Below are 17033 nucleotides of genomic sequence, written 5' to 3'. Positions count from 1 at the left end.
CATTAGTCCAGTAACATAATCACTTTACGACAGTACCTGTGATCATCCATCATGATCACTGTCTGCTTCACAATGAGGTGGGTAAGATTATCTCAGACGACCCTTTCCTTCCATACAGAACAGTCCCTGAGGTCTGTAAATCAATCATTACCCATCGTTAAGATAAAAACTGCCTGTGCGCAGGACGAGGTTAGCAACACCTGTAAACCTTCCTGTTGGAATCTGACTCTGGTCCGCAGCGCAGGGAAGCTCACCTGATCCCATTGGATTTTCCAGGATCAGCCTGGATACTGTGGCAAGGGCAGTGGTGGAATTGAGGCCTTGGACAGCTGATGGAGAGAGAGAGAGAGAGAGAGACAAGAGGTGTTGGCTGCTCATTGACAATGGCTCCAGAATAGGGTCCTTTGGGGTCTGCCTTAACCAGTGAGCTCTGTGCCAGCTTCATCCAGTTATATTGTAGCTTGGGGCAGATTCTCTGGCATTCACTAACATCAGGTTACACGGGATTGTATCGGAAAAGCCCCAGCTGCTTGAACAGGGGACAGAGAGACCTGCGCAAACTGGCTCCCGCCACCAAAGCTGCCCCCAATCCCCATCTAAATGGTCACTGATCTTTGGGACGATCAAACTGTCCGACACAGGTCGTGGGAGTGGGTGAGGGGGGCTTTCATTTCGCCCGAAGGTGAATTGCCTAATTCAAACATTCCAGCTGGTCAAGCGAGGCTGCTCAGGAGCCGGAGGGCAGAGTGTGGACACTGGCAGATGGGCTTTTCAAACTGTGCACACAGGGGCAGTGAAATTAGCAGAATCGGTTTAATTGCCTTAAGGAAAGAATTAAACTGTCCCAAAGATAGCCGGGAACAGCATTACAAACCAGGAAACGATTTAATTAAGAGATAAAAGGTACTCTCCTCAGACCAATAAATGTGCTCTCACAGACACCCAGTAACGATCACAAGTAATTTGCTTTTTATTTGTATAGAACAGAATTTACAAAGTCATTCATACATCATCTACTGACTTCAAAAATTGAGAATATTCAAAATACACTTTACCCCACTTCATTCTTGAATTTATTTACAGGTATTTACACGAAAATGCTAGATTTTTTTTTTGTAAGTTTTTTATATTAAAAATGCTGCCATGCGGCGTTTTGAAATTATATGGAGGTCCCGTGGGAGGGCTCCATGGCTTCGGGGAGGCCCCCGGGGCTGGAGGCAGGCTGGAATGACATGGGGATGGGGGTTTTGAGGGGGCTTTGGCGGAAGAGTCCTCCATTTGGTGATCGGTGTTTGCACTGTATCGAGGGCAGGGTGGCCGAACTGCTGAGAGGCAGCGGCAGGTTGGTGCTGGCCAAGGAGGAAAGCTTCCTACTTGTAGCGTGAGTTTGTTCCGGTAAAAAAGTGCTGACTGAGATCTGGGTGTTCTGGTAATCTCGTGACGGCTCCAGGCTCTGGCTGGTCTGCATGCTGCCAATGTCCAGGGCTGAGATCTCAATGGCCGCAGCTGCGATCTGCTTGTGAGCCATGTCATCGTCCATTAGACTGTTCAAGCGGCGGTGAACCTGCTCTAGGTTCACCTCTTTATCCTGGACAAGAAACATGGCATTAGACTGGGGGGAGAGAGAGGGTGTGAGGAGGGAGAGAGAGAGAGAGGGTGAGGAGGGAGAAAGAGGACGGGGAGGGAGAGATAGAGAGGGTGAGGAGGGAGAAAGAGGATGGGGAGGGAGAGATAGAGAGAGAGAGAGAGAGAGGGTGAGGAGGGAGAAAGAGGACGGGGAGGGAGAGAGAGAGAGAGAGAGGGGGGGGCGGGGAGAGATAGAGACTGGGGGCAGAGAGTGAGGGTGGGGAGAGAGAGAGAGAGGGTGGGGAGAGAGAGAGAGGGTGGGGAGAGAGAGAGAGGGTGGGGAGGGAGAAAGAGGATGGGGAGGGAGAGATAGAGAGAGAGAGAGAGGGTGGGGAGGGAGAGAGAGAGAGGGTGGGGAGAGAGTGTGTGGGGGGAGAAAGAGAGAGAGAGAGGGTGGGGAGGGAGAAGATAGCATGGGGAGGGCGAGAGAGATCATGGCAGGGAGAGAGAGAGGGTGAGGAGGGAGAGAAAGGGGGTGCGAAGGGAGAGAGAGGGAGTGGAGAGGGAGAGAGAGCGTGAGGGGAGAGAGAGAGAAAGGGTGGGAAGGGAGAGAGAGGGTGAGGAGGGAAGGAGAGAGGATGAAGTGGGAGAGAGAGAGTGTAGGGAGAAGCGTGAGAGGGAGGCTGAGGAGGGAGGGAGAGAGTGGGGGGGAGGGAGAGATCGTGGGGAGGGAGAGATCGTGGGGAGGGAGAGATAGTAGGGGGGGCAAGAGAGTGGGGAGGGAAAGAGAGAGAAGGTCAGGAGGGAGAGAGAGGGGGTCGGGAGGGAGAGGAGGGAGAGAGAGGGGGTTGGGAGAGAGAGGAGGGAGAGAGAGGGCGGGTGAGTGTGAGGGGGAGGGAGAGAGGATGGGGGGTGATGGAGGAGGAGAGAGGAAAAAAGGAGAGAGCAGAGAGAGAAAGTGGGAGAGAGAGAAGGAGAGAGGTGAGGGTGGAGGGGGGAAATAGTCTGATTCTGTGACTTCTTGAAAGACGTCCTTCCCAACAACTCAAGCTCCTGGGTCAAAGTACAAAACAATTCTGAGAGTAATCATGGACCTGAGATGTGAATTGACTGGGATCATCACGGAGAAAACCAATTTACGAATTAACCAATACTGAGGATATTACTGAGGAAGCTCAGTGTAAATTCCATTTCATTGTGTTTTTGTCTTTATTTTAAAACTCGGAGAGAAATTAGACTCGTTTCACACCTCTTGGTTGTACCAAAATATCAAAACACACCTGCATGGGGCGGGGGGCGGGGGGCAGGGGCAGGGAGGGGAGGGGAGGGGGTGAGGGGGGAGGACTAAAGGGAGGGGGTGAGGGGGGAGGACTAAAGGGAGGGGGCAAGAGGAGGGGGTGAGGAGGGGTGGAATGGAGGGGGAGGAGTGGAAGGGGAGGGTGGAGGAGAGGTGAGGAGAGCTGAGGGGAGGGGACTAAGGGGAGGGGGTGAGGGGAGGGGTTGAGAGGGGGTGAGGGGAGGGGGAGGGCGGAGGTGGGGGGAGGGAGTGAGGTGGATGGGAGGGGCGGTGATGGGAGCATGTGATGGGAGGAGGGGTCAGGGGAGGGGAAGTGAGGTGAGGGGGTTGGCAGGAGAGGGGAATGAGGGAGGGGGTAAGGGGTGAGGGGAGGGGGGTGAGGGGAGAGGGGTGAGGGGAGGAGGTGCATGGGGGTGGGGGAGGTAGTGGAGAGAGGAGGGGGTAGGGAGGGGTGAGAAGGAGTGTAGGGGTTTGAGGGGAGGTGATGGAAAGGAGGGGGAAGAGGAAGGGGGCGAGGTGGGGAGGAGGGAGGACGGGGAGGAGAGAGGTGCAGAAGGGGGAAGGGGAGGGGGCAAAGGGAGGAAAGGAAGGGTGAGGGGGGAGCGAGGATGTGGGGGAGGGGAAGATGGGGAGAGGTGGGGGGGAGGGGAGAGTGGGATGGTGGAAGGGTGGGGAGGAGGGGGACAGGGAGAAGAGGAGGGGGAAGAGGAGATGGGGAAGAGGAGGGGGAGGTGTGGATGAGGGGGGAGGAGGGGAAGGGGGAGGTAGGAGTGGTGAGGGGAGGAGGGGGAAGGGGAAGAGGGAAGGGTGCAGGGGAAGGGGGAGGGGAGGGGGCAACAGGGAGTGGGGAATGGAGAAGAGGTGGGGGTGGAGTGGGAAGGGAAGGGTAGCTAAGGGCTGGGGGAGGGAGGGGGAGGTAGGAGTAGGAGAGGGTGGAGAAGGGGAGGGAGGGTGAAAGGAATGGAGGGGAGGGGTACAGGCCTGGGATGGAGGGAGAGGGAAGGGATGAGAGGGTGAGAGGAGTGGGAGGGAGGTGGGAGAGGAGGGGGAGGGAGGGGGAGTAGAGGGTGTGAATGAGGGTAAGTGAGAGGAGGAGTAGGAAGTGAGGGGAGGGGATGGGGTGAGAGGAGGGGAGACGGAGAATGGAGAGGATTGGATGGGCAAGGGGCGTGAGGTAGAGAGAGGAGAAGGATGAGGGAGGAGGAGAGGGAGGGGTTGAGGAGGGGGGAGGGGAGAGAGGAGGGAATAGGGGAGAGGAGGGGGACTGAGGTGAGGACGGGTGGGGGAGGGGGAGAGAAGTGGGAGGGAGGGAGAGAGGAGGGAGAGGGTGGGGGACAGGAGGGGAGAGATGGGAGGGAGGAGAAGGAAGGAATGGGGGAGGGTGGGGGATGTGGAGGGGAGGGAGGGGAAGGGGAGGGGGAGGAAATGGGTGAAGAGATGTGGGAGGCGATAGGCAAGGGGATAGGCGCTGGTGGGAAGGGGAATGGAGTGGGCAGTGGAGGGGGGAGGGCAGTGGGAGGAAGGGGGCAAGAGGGGTGGAAGAGAGGAGGGAGGGGGAGTGAGGGGGAGAGGGTGGGAGGGTGAAGGGGATGGCAGGACGGGATGGGGAGGAGATGAGGGAGGAGGGGGGAGATGGGGGAGGAGAAGGTGGAGGGGAGAGGGACGAGGGGAGGGGAGTCAGAGGCGGGGTGATAGGAAGTGGAGGGCAGGAGGGAGGGGGAGGAGTGGGGCTAGAGAGAGAGGCAGATGGAGGGGAGAGGGAGAGGAGGCGGAGAGGACAGGGAGAGGAGAGGGAGGGATGGGAGAGCAAGGGAGGGTGAAGGGGAGGAAGGGGGAAAGGGGAGGGGGAGGGGTCAGAAGTTGGAGTGAGGGAGAGGGGGAAGTTGAGGAGGGGAGGGGAGGGGATGGGGTGGGATGGGGAGAGAGGGGGAGGGGGGAGGGGATGACAGGGGGAGGAGATGCGGGGCCAGTGGGAGGGGAGGGGGAGGAAGAGAGAGACGAAGGGGTGAGGAGGAGAGGCAGGGGAGAGGAGGGAGAGGGGCAGGGAGTCAGGCTAGAGAGAGAGGCAGGGAAGAGGCAGAGGGAGAGGAGAGGGAAGGGGAGAGGGAGAGGGAGGGGAGGGGAAAACATGGGAGGGGAGAACGAGGGAGGGGAGAGGGTTAGAGGGAGTGGAGTGGCAGGGAGGGGGAGGAACAGAGAGGGAGGGGAGTGAGGGGAGGAAGTAGTGTGAGGGGAGGTAGATGAAGGGGAAGGCAGAGGGAGAGGGAAGGCAGAGGGAGGGGGAAGGGTGAGGGGACGGAGAAGGAAAGGGAGTGGGAGGGGAGGAGTGTGGAAGGGGAGGGGAGTGTGAGGTGAGGGGAGTGGGAGAGGAGTAGATGGGTAAGGGAGGGCGGGACAGAGGGAGGGGGAGTTGGGAGAGGTAGAGCAAGAGTGAGACGGTGAATGAGAGGGAGCGGGGGGATGTCTTATGGCCCTTACCTTGTTGGTCGAATCTTACCATTGCCCACACTAAGGGCTTTGCTTTGCTGTAAACACAGGAAACTCAGGCAGGTGTGAGCCCAGTTCTGTTCCTAGGGACAAGCCCCGTACTCCCAAACCAATACAAAGATGGTTGGACCTGGGGCTCTCCAATCCCCCTGACCTCTCCGCCTGGGCAATAGGTGGTTCCTGGGGAGGAGGGAGTGATTTAAGCATCAGCTCCTCTGGCTGCTTTTGACTTGAGAAGTTTTTGGATCAAACATACCAGAAATACACAAATCATCAGCTCAAATTGTGGGACACATGATTCTGCTGGGCTGTATACTGAGACCCCTTTCACTGCATGCACACAGGTTTCACCCCCAAAAGCACAGGCCAGCTCGCTGGAGACCCGCACACTGAGTTTTACCTCCTTGGGTGTTTCCTGTTGACATCGGTTGCTGTTCCACCAGATCTCCAAAGCCGCCACCAGGCAGGCAAGGAGCAATCCTGCTGCTAGGATACAAAAAACACCAGCAAAACTCTGCAGTTTCAACGCCCGTCCATCAGGCTGGCCATTCGCGTGGCTCTTCAGGTTACATCGACCCATCTTTGGCCACCACTTCTGCTTGAACACGTCCAGGTCCCCGCTATCTTGCATTTCCAGGATCCTGAGACCAGTAGAAGATTGGTTATAGAGACGGGAGGGACTCTCAGTGTTCAACAGCGCACTCATACCTCACCAGAATGATTAGCAACAGTCTGACTAACAGCACTTCCCCTTGACAGAAATGGACCACGGGTGTGTCTTGGAGCCCTGTATATGTTACAGTTTGTTATCCTTATTCAATGGTCTGTGCAGGATAAGGTTCTGCCAGATTTCCCCTCGTTTGTAAACATCTGCCCTTTGCTATTTGAACTTGTCACATGGTAAACAATTTGCCCAAATCAACTTATTGAAAACATCACTTATTTCACCTCAATTTCTCTTGTTCCAAAAAACATGGAGCCCCTGCCCAGGACCTCTCCTCAATGTCCAGTGACACTCATCTTTAATAAAACTCCAGTCAAAAACAGTGCCAGAGAGTGAATAGCCTCGGGACATTTCCCACGTTAATGGGTTTGCTGATGAATTTATGAGAACCTTAGGGAGTGGGTTAAGAAAAACTCAGAAGACGTTCCTGCAGCGTGACCAACCTTGGATACCAGTCCTGAGGGTGTCTGACCAGCTTCTCCTACAGGAACAATACGATGTTCTTCCAGTTCCTTTCTCCCACTGCTACAATTCTGTTTGCCAGAATGTTACCGCTGGCAAACCCCACCCTGCTTTTCAAAACTCCCTCCCAGTGATCACCATTTCGTGTTCCTGCCGAAGGGAAATTTCTTTCTGTGCATCAAATGCAGGCCCCAGAATGCAGGAAGTACATGTGAGCTGTCTAAAGGGTGGAGGATATAAGCAAAGGCTGAACTGCTGCAGGTAAAGTCATATTCCTTTCCTATTTAAGGGTTTGATAAGGCAGATTTGGGACGTTGTTTTCACTTGCAGGTGACACCTGAACTAGGGGACATGAATGTACGATAGTTGCTGAAAAAAGAGACGTGTCTAAGCTTTTTGTCTTGTAAGCATTGGGATACTTTGCAAAAACACCAATATAAGGGGAAAAACAACAATTTATACTACATGTGAAGAGAGTGCTGATCAGTTGGCAAGTGGCGTTGCCATGGAGAATGCACCACTGATGTTTGAAATTTAAAACAGGCAGCTTGACCCTGACTGGGTCAAGGCATTACCCTGAGGAATGAGTCAGTGAATGGCTGTCACTTATTTTGTTTAGCTGAAACAGGTGCAATGTATGTGCATGTCCTTTCTGTCTGCAAAGAACAGGGCCCTGTGTATTAATATATGTAGGCTCCAGTACATGCAAATGCCACATTGCAAGCCCAACTGACAATCTTAAATTGGTTGTTGTCAGCGTAATTCTCGGCACATTGAGAATTATTTAGCAAATGTTGTCCAATCGCAGAATCACATCTAATGTTGGACATTGTTTTAAGTTTTGCAATCACGAGCTGGGTACAGTCTGTACCCTGCCCGTTACAAAGTGGCTGGGTCATGCTGTTTGATTCAATCAGCCAGTCTTTGGGACATACGGCCTACTTACCTAGCTCCACACTGGCACTGAAATTCATACACCACATTACCCATTTGTGCAATAGGCAGAACGTCTTTTTGGCTTGACGGCAGCATCCTGTTAGTGGCGAATATCACTCGTGTTGCTACTGCATGGTGGTAGCGTGAAACTTCACCTGTTGCTCAACTTTTTGTGATACCTTGCCCTTCCAGGGTAACCTGAGACAGACTGGGCACTTTTCAGGGCCAAAAGTGATGGCCTTAGGTCCATTCATCAGTTCATGATATACAGGGCGAAATGAAGCCAGAGATATTTTAGCTGCAGCACTATATCATGGCACTTACATCTACCTATCACACAAATGGGTAACGTGGTATATGAATTTCAGTGCCGGTGTGGTGCTAGGTGTGTAGACCGTACGTTCCAAAGACTGGCGGATCGAATCAGACAGCATGTCCCAGCCGCTGTTTGTAACAGGCAGGGTACAGACTGTACCCAACCAGCCCGTGCTCACTAAACTCAAAACACACAGTGTCCAACTGCAACTGGACAACATTTGCTAAATAATTGTCAGTGTGCTATGAATTACGCTGACCACCAATTTAAGATCGTCACTCGGGCTGCAGTGTGGCACATCTGCGTGTACTGGAAGCTACATATATTAATACACAGGACCCTGTTCCAGGCAGACAGAAAGAACATGTACACACATTGCACAGCTAAACAAAATAAATGACAGCCATTCGCTGACTCATCCCTCAGGGCAATACCTTAACCAATCAGGGTCAAGCCGCCTGTTTTAAATTTCAAACGATGCTTGGCAGTTAACTGTCAGTCACCATCAGTGGTGCATTCTCCGAGGCAACGCAGCTTGCCAACTAATCAGCACTCTCTTCAATACAAGCATAAATGGTTGTTTTTTCCCCCCCTTATATTGGTATTCTTGCGAGTATCCTGATGAGAGCAAGACGAAAAAGCTTAGACGTGTCTCTTTTGTCAGCAATACTCAAGTTCTGAGCTACCAAACAACCATTTATAAGGTAGTTACTAATAAATTCAATAGGGAATTCAAGAGTAGCTTCTTTACCCAGAGAGCGGTGAGAATGTGGAACTTGCTAACATGGGGAGTGGTTGAAGGGAATAGTTTGGGTACATTTAACGAGAGGCTGGATAACCACATGTGAAAGGAACAGGAGGATATGCTAAAGCGGGCGAGAAGGAGCTGATGAAAAATAAACACCAGCACTGACCTGTTGGGTGAATGTTCTGTTTCTGGGCTGTAATATAATTTTTTTTTCAGTGAGGGATCGCAGATATTTAAAACAAAAACAGAATTACCTGGAAAAACTCAGCAGGTCTGGCAGCATCGGTGGAGAAGAAATCAGTTGATGTTTCAAGTCCTCATGACCCTTCGGCAGAACTGACAGACTCGAAACGTCAACTGATTTCTTCTCCACCGATGCTGCCAGACCTGCTGAGTTTTTCCAGGTAATTCTGTTTTTGTTTTGGATTTCCAGCGTCCGCAGTAGCTTTTAGCTTTTTGTTTTTATCGCAGATATTTATCTCAATTTACACCTCAACACAGCTGTACGCAGGTGACCCAGTCTGGCTGGCCTATTCCAGACTGGACATTCGCAAGTACTGGAGGAATCCACTGGAAAGTATTCATTCACTGGGTAAACATTATGATTGGCTGCTGGTCCACGGGGATCCTCATGATCAGCAGTAGAGGAGGATGGGGAAATATCGAGGCAGGGAAGGGCTGGGTGTGGGACTGGGAAGAGCAAGCTTGCTCATTCTGCCCCTACAAAGGGCATTAAACAAATAAATTTAAGCTTAAGTCTGAGGCCTGTCCTGTCCCGATCCTCTGTTCTGTTGGGTTTAGACTGACAAAAACTGACTTCCACATCTTGCTCAAAATCACTGAGTTAAAATTGCAGTTGGGTCCCAATGACATCATTAGGACCCAATACACTGAAGAGGGTCCTGCAGCTGCTGAGTGGAGCAGGTTAAAATCACAACAGGTCAGCCTCTGGGGCAAGGTCTCCTTACAGCAGAGAAGGTTAAGAGGAGACCTAATAGAGGTGTTCAAAATCATTAACTGTTTTGATGGAGTAAATAAGGAGAAACTGTTTTTACTGGAAGGAATTTCAGTGGTAACTCGAGGACACCTTTTTCAGGTGATTGACCAAAGAGGTAACACAAATAAGTGTTTTTTATTTAACACAGCAAGTGTGCTGCCAAAAAGGGCAGATGAAGCAGATTCAATTCTAAACTTCAAAAAGGAATTGGATAAATACATGGAAAGGACAAAACTTCAAGGCTCTGGGAAAAGAGCCAGGGGAGTAGGTCTAATGGGATAGATCTTTCAAAGAGTCAGCACAGGCTCGATGGGCTGAATGGCCTCCCTCTCTGTGCTGCGAGATTCTATTCAATGCTCCGAAGTAACCTGGCCCATTTTAACTGCCGGGTGGGTGGAATTTAAATCACCCCAAGTCCCCTTCAGTTCATTCGCAGCGGACTACAAGAGAAAGATGATGCAAAGACTCACTCCAGCAATTACTACTCAGAGATCTCAGAGCTCAAGTTAAACCAAAGAGGAGAAGCGACGTCCGTTCTTACCTCTGGGAGAAGAGGTCTCTGTAAGGGCTTCCGTGCTGTAACGCAATCCCATATCCTTTGCTGCTGATACTATTCCCAACCACAGTCAGGGAACAGTCATCGTCAGTTAATGCCGTGTATTCCACCACTGCCATATCCCACAGGAAAGCATATGTTCCCGTTTTTATCTGCAGACACAGAAATAATTTAATAACAATTATTGGATCAATTGGGAGCAGAACGTCCATACCACGTGCCACAGGCAGAGATTAGACAGGATCTTTCAGGAGAAATCAAACACACACATTGCAGATTATTGTTATATCCTCGAGCGAATCTGTTTTGTTTTCTAGCAAGGGGCTGTAGGAGGCTGTCAATCCATGTGGTGGTGGTTTTAAAATTACTGCTATTCAAAGGGATGAATGCAATAATCTGAAATATGAACAGCCTGAGAACAGTTCTGCTGTGTTCAAATAGATCATCCTGCTGTACCAGCAAGCGCTGATTAGGTATTAGAGAATGAATACCCTCATTCCAGAGCCGAACCTGGCAAGAGGAGAAAAAAAGGGAAGTGGTTTTCAGGTTTTAAGCTATAAGAATGACAGGCATCAAGTCCCCATCGCGCTGGTCAGAGCTGAGAAATTACTGCTGGAGGGAACAGAGGACGTGTAACAGAGGGTGACGGGGGAGTAACAGAGAGTGGGCAGACTTTTTCGTCCTGTCTGGCGCAAAAACACAGGAATAGCGGCCCAGCCATGACTAACAAAAGAAAGTAAGGATAATATTAGAGCCAAAGAGGAGTCATACAAAGTTGCTAGAAAAAGTTGCAAGCTTAAGGATTGGGAGCAGTTTAGAATTCAGCAAAGGAAGACCAAGAGATTGATTAAGAGGGGAAAAATAGAGTATGAGAATAAACGTAAAAGGAACATAAAAGAGAACTGCAAAATCTTCTACAAGTATGCATGAAGAAAAAGATTAAGGAAGACAAATGTAGGTTGCTTATAGTCCAAAATGGGAGAATTTATAATAGAGAACAAGGAAATGGCAAAGCAATTAAACAACTACTTTAGTCCTGTCTTCACGGACGAAGACACAAATAACTTCCCAGGAATTCTTGGGAACCAAGGATCTAGTGAGGAGGAGGAATTGAAGGAAATTTGTATTACTAAAAAAAACAGTGCTGGAGAAATCAATGAGACTGAAAGCTGATAAATCCCCAGGTCCTGATAATCTACATCCCAGGTTACTAAAGGTGGTGGCCGTGGAAATAGTGGGCGTATTGGTTGTCATCTTCCAAAATTCTGTAGATACTGGAGCAGTCCCAGAAGACTGGTGGGTGGCAACTGTAGCCCTATTATTTAAAAAAAAGGAGAGAGGGAGAAAACAGGGAATTACAGACCGGTTAGCCGAACCTCAGTAGTAGGGAAAATGCTCGAGTATATTATAAAGGATGTGATAACAGGACACTTAAAAAACATCAATGGGATTAGACAAAGTCAACATGGATTTATGAAAGGGAAATCATGTTTGACAAACCTACTGGAGTCTTTTGAAGATGTAACGAGCAGAACAGTTAAGGGAGAACCAGTGGAAGCGGTGAATTTGGATTTTCAGAAAACTTTTGATAAAGTCCCACATAAGAGATCAGTGTGCAAAATTAAAGCACATGGGATTGGGGGTGATATATTAGCATGGGGATTGAGAATTGGTTAGCAGACAGAAAATAGAGAGTGGGAATAAATGAGCCTTTTTCGAGTGGCAGGCAGTGACTAGTGGGGTACCGCAGGGATCAGTGCTTGGGCCCCAGCTATTCACAATATATATCAATGATTTGGATGGAGGAACCAAATGTAATATTTTCAAGTTTGCTGATGACACAAAACTAGGTGGGAATGTGAGCAATGAGGAGGGTGTTAAGAGGCTTCAAGGTGATTAGACAGGTTGAGTGAGTGACCAAATACATGGCAGATGCAGAATAATGTGGATAAGTGCATAGTTATCCACTTTAGTCGGAGAAACAGAATGGCAGAGTATTATTTAAATGGTGATAGATGGGGAAATATTGATGTACAAAGGGACCTGGGTGCCCTTGTACACCAGTCACTGAAAGCAAGCATGCAGGTGCAGCAAGGAGCTAAGAAGGCAGATGGTATGTGGGCCTTCATTGCGAGAGGACTTGAGTACAGGAGCAAGGATGTCTTACTGCAGCTGTACAGGGCCTTGGTGAGACCACACCTGGAGTATTGTGTGCAGTTTTGGTCTCCTTACCTAAGAAAGGATATACTTGCCATAGTGGGAGTGCAGCAGTGGTTCACCAGATTGATCCCTGGGATGGCAGGATTGTCGGATGAGGAGAGATTGGGATGACTAGGCCTCTATTCACTGGAGTTAAAAGAATGAGAGGGGATCTTATTGAAATGTATAAAATTCTGACAGGGCTGGACAGGCTGGATGCAGGGACAATGTTTCCTCTGGCTGGGGGGGTCTAGAACAAGGGGTCACAGTCTCAGGATACGGGGTAGACTATTTAAGACTGAGATGAGGAGAAACCTTTTAACTCAGAGGGGGGTAAACGAGAAGGCTGTGGAGGCCAAGTCACAGAATATATTTAAGAAGGAAATGGATAGCATTCTAGACCGTAAAGGCGTAAAGAGGTATGGGGAAAGTGTGGGATTATGGCGTTGAGATAGAGGATCTGCCATGATCATATTGAATGGTGAAGCAGGCTCGAAGGGTCAAATAACCTACTCCTGCTCCTATGTTTCTAGGATAGACCAGAGGAGGCTACATCGTCATGGAGATGGGTACTGCTTAAGAATGTTCTTTGTTTTCAATTTATGTGTGTGTTTGCTGGTGAGAGCGAGTGTTCTACAAAGGGGGAAGAGGCTGATAATGAAAGTGTAATGTTAACAGGCAGTTAGGGCTCAAAGAAGTCCCGGAGAGCTGAGAAGGTTCCGTGCTGAGGCAGCTGGGCCTCAGGAGAAGCCTTGAGCACCATTTATAGCTCGGTGCCGCCGGGAGACTGGAGTTCAGAGAAATCTGGGGGGCGGTGACAACTTAGTGAAGCTAGCGGCCTGCGATAGAGCTGGAAGTGCGCTGGGGTTTAGAGGAGGGAGTAAAGCTTGGTCAATCCTGGAATGCAGTCTCGGGGAAGTGGACAATCGTTGAGGCTGTTCATGTCAAAAGCGTCTTTTGAGGGAATTCAGAGGCTAGATCTTCGAATGTCAAGAGCTGAAACCTCTCCTGAGGGAGGCAGAGCTTTACTGGGATTTTGTGACTCACAGTGGTCACTGATGTCTGGGTGCATTGCTGAGAATTCTGTGGGATCTGTCTTGGTCGCATCTGCCATTTGAAGTGCAGTGTGGTGTGTTCAACCACTGTTTGCCTGTAAATTCATATTTATCTCATATTAGTTTTGAATGTTAGAGTATAAGATAGATATTGTAAATTGTTTTACTTTTCTGACTTGGTATAGCAGAGTTTACTTTGTTTAAAACTGTGGGATCTTGTGGCTTCATTCTTCTTGTGGGTAACTGGGATTTCAAAATTTTGTTTACTTTAATTAACTAGTCTCTAACTAGATTGTGAAAATCCCTTTGCAGGCTCCTTGTGTCCTCCACATAACTTGCTTCCCTATCTATCTTTGTATCATCAGCAAATAGCTGAACTAAAGATGTGAGGTGAGACTGACCAAGTGTGGGATCAAGAATCCCTGGCAAAACTGAAGTCAACGGGAATCAGGTGAAAGCTCTCCATTGGTACACATACCAATTATACAGGAAAATCATCTCAGTTCCAGGACATCACTGCCGGAGTTCCTTAGGTTAGCATCCTATCCCCAACCATCTTCAGCTGCTTCATCAAATACCTTCCTTCCATCATACGGTCAGAAGTGGGGATGTTTGTTGATGATTGAACAATGTTCAGCACCATTTGTGACCCCTCAGATACGGAAGCAGCCCAGGTCCACATGCAGCAAAACCTGAACAACATTCAGGCTTGGGCTGATAAGTGGCAAGTAAAATTTGTGCCACCAAGTGGTGAGCAATGACCATCTCCAACAAGACAGAATCTAACCATCGCCCCTTGACATTCAATGGCATTACCATCACTGAATCCCCCGCTATCAACATCCTGGGGGTTACCATTGACCAGAAACTGAACTGAAACAGCCATATAAATACTGTAGCTACAAGAGCAGGTTAGAGGCTAGGAATTCTGCAAAGAGTAACTCACCTTCTTACTTCCCAAAGCCTGTACACCATCTACAAGGCACAAGTCAGCAGTGTGATGTAATACTCTCCACTTGCCTGGATGAGTGCAGCTCCCACAACACTCAAGAAGCTCAACACCATCCAGGACAAAATAGCCCGCTTGATGAGAACTCTATTCAAAAACTTAAACATTCTCACTCCCCCACCAATGCACAGTGGAAGCAGTGTGTACTATCTACAAGATGCACAGCAGCAACCCAGGGCTCCTTTGTCCTGTGATCTCTACCACCTAGAAGAACAAGGACAGCAGATACATGGAAACACCACCAGCTGCAAGTTCCCCTCCAAGCTACACACCATCCTGACTTGGAAATATATCGCTGTTCCTTCATTGTCGCTGGGTCAGAATCCTGGAACTCCCTCCCAATCAGTGCTGTGGGTATACCTACACATGGACTTCAGTGGTTCAAGAAGGCAACTCACCACCACCTTGTGCCAAGGGCAATTAGGCATGGGCAATAAATGCTGGCCTTGCCAGCAACGCCCACCTCCCATGAAACAATTTTGAAAAAAAATTCTGCCCAGTGACTCCACTCTGTCCCTGTATGATTACACTCTCAATGTCTCTGAAATGCTCAATTTGGTGATCCTTAATTTAAGCAATGACGAGTTCATTCTCTGAGGGTCTATGACCTCACACAACTTTTTTATAAAATAAAGATGTGGATATATACTCGTTGCTATTTCTAAATTTTAAAACTGGACCTTGGCTGAACACGCTCCTTAAAGGGGCTGAACCCATGTCTGTCTGTGACCCCAGAACTAAAGTAGCCACTTTGCAGTTTTGGGAAAACTCACATTTCCTTATCTTTGAGGAGCCACTAATGATCATCTGGGGACTGCACAGCCCAGCTTCAAAGAGAGTTTTACAAAGGCAATTTGCATCTGATAACGCAGGCTTGCCAGCAGGAGACAGAGGGTCTTCTAAGACAAAGGCTCCTCCAGCATTTCCTTCAACTCATAAAGGCTGGGACATTTAGCCGTCTTTTGAGACCCAGACAAATTCCAGACAATGGATGCACATTCTTTATTGAAGACCTGGTGGAGAGGTGAGGTTATGTGACCGAGGCCTCTGGCTTGTGGAACAAGTAATAAAGCCCTGCTGATATACATATATAGCTCAGTCTGCTGCTTTAACATCTGACTAGCAGGCCACACACAAGGAGCTCTGGCCAGGCTGCACAACAGGCCCCATCTACCCTGCTTCGATTGGAAGTTCTTTGAATATTTTTAAGGCAGAGGTGGATAGATTCATGGTGATCAAGGCTGTGGTGGGTTATCGGGGGGTGGGTGGGATGCAAATTTCAGATTAGTATCAGATCAGCCATGAGCTTATTAAATGGCGGAGCAGGCTCGAGGGGCCGAATGGCCTACTCTTGCTCCTTGTTCACATGTTCTGTGCAATTGTCTACAAGACTGATTTATCTCTGTGTTCTTATCCCATCTTCTGAAGTCAACACTGTTGTGAAAGGTGGATTCTACAAATTCGGTTTGCAGACCACTGACCTCCGTGAAGGAAAACCTCAATGGACTTTGATGTGGAACTCTGGAACTCACATGAACCAATATTTATGTTCTCTACGATCTCCTAACTGTAAAACCTTCTTTTCTCTACCCCGCTGTTGACTATCTGTGTGTGGAGGTGATGTTGCGAACCCTCCTTCCCGCATTTTGAGTGTGTGTCAATAAACTGACCCTTTGAGTTCATTCTTTCTCGAGTTTGCTTTGGTGTTATTAATAGAAACTTGGATCGCACAAAAACCGATGGGTTGGGGAAATACGCCACTGCTTATAGAGGGGAAACAAATCCAAATGCGGATGGGCGGTGAGAGGAGAAATTAGTGCTGTTTAAACTTAACGACCCTCCTGACTGTAACAATTCTCTTATCTCCCTGAAAATATTTCAAAGAATGATTTTGATATCATTAGCCCTTAAACCCTTCCAACCGACACTGCTCCTTTTATAAATATCAACCAGCCACAAGCCTATTATTCCCTTTGACAATCTGTTTCATGTGAGAGGGGGAGAATCTTTTCTAGTCTCTAATCTTCATTCCGAGGTCTGACAAATTTGCCTGTGTGTCTGTTTGTTCTGTGGTCATTGTCCAAATAAGATTCTCACTTATTGACTGACATTACCCTCAGGCTCTCTGTTTGATTCTTGTCCAGTGTATTGTCTGGGACCAATTTAACTTTGGGCGATGTCAAGAAATGAAAGCATCACATTACTCTGAGACACATGAAAGTGTTATCTTGAAATTAAACTATTGACTGGTTCCAATATATGAACCTCCAGGCTGTTCTATTGTGCAATGTGAAAACAAGTTTACTCGCTAAAATACTTTGAACTCCAATTAACTAAAACAGACCCAGTAGGACTGGATTAATCAGCATTGTTCCTGTTCAATGTGCTACAGACAATGGGATATTTCAGTCAGAGCACCTAGGGGTTCAAGGGGTGCTCACCCCAGCTCCCAGCGCCTCTGACCTCCAATTGGCTCCCACCCCACTTCCCTCCTTGGCTCCCATCACCCTTCTCCCCAGCTCCCTCTCTCAAGACTTGCTGCTAAACAGTGTGTTTCTGAACATTGGGAAATCTCAGAGGTCGACACAAACAGTGGTAATGAACTCCGACAGTAAATTTACCATCAATTATCTTCATTAATCACAGCGGGTTTTGGTAACTTAATGACCCAATCAGCCAAA

At 48.9% G+C, this 17033-nt stretch overlaps 1 protein-coding gene across 1 annotated transcript in view; it reads right to left on the bottom strand.

Annotated features, from left to right (window-relative positions):
- Positions 1-947: 947 nt before the first annotated feature.
- LOC144668493 (glutamate receptor ionotropic, delta-1-like) overlaps positions 948-17033 on the bottom strand; it is a 69358-nt gene continuing 53272 nt past the window's right edge. The window contains exons 6-8 of the mRNA XM_078530523.1: positions 10075-10241; positions 5751-5991; positions 948-1588 (exon numbers count right to left, since the gene is read on the bottom strand). Coding sequence (XP_078386649.1) covers positions 1160-1588; positions 5751-5991; positions 10075-10241 — 837 coding nt within the window. The 3' untranslated portion in view covers positions 948-1159. The remainder of the gene's footprint in view (positions 1589-5750; positions 5992-10074; positions 10242-17033) is intronic.

Source organism: Cetorhinus maximus, chromosome 27, assembly GCF_964194155.1.
Source record: "Cetorhinus maximus chromosome 27, sCetMax3.hap1.1, whole genome shotgun sequence".
Lineage (NCBI taxonomy): Eukaryota > Metazoa > Chordata > Chondrichthyes > Lamniformes > Cetorhinidae > Cetorhinus > Cetorhinus maximus.
This window is presented reverse-complemented; position numbering and strand designations above follow the sequence as displayed.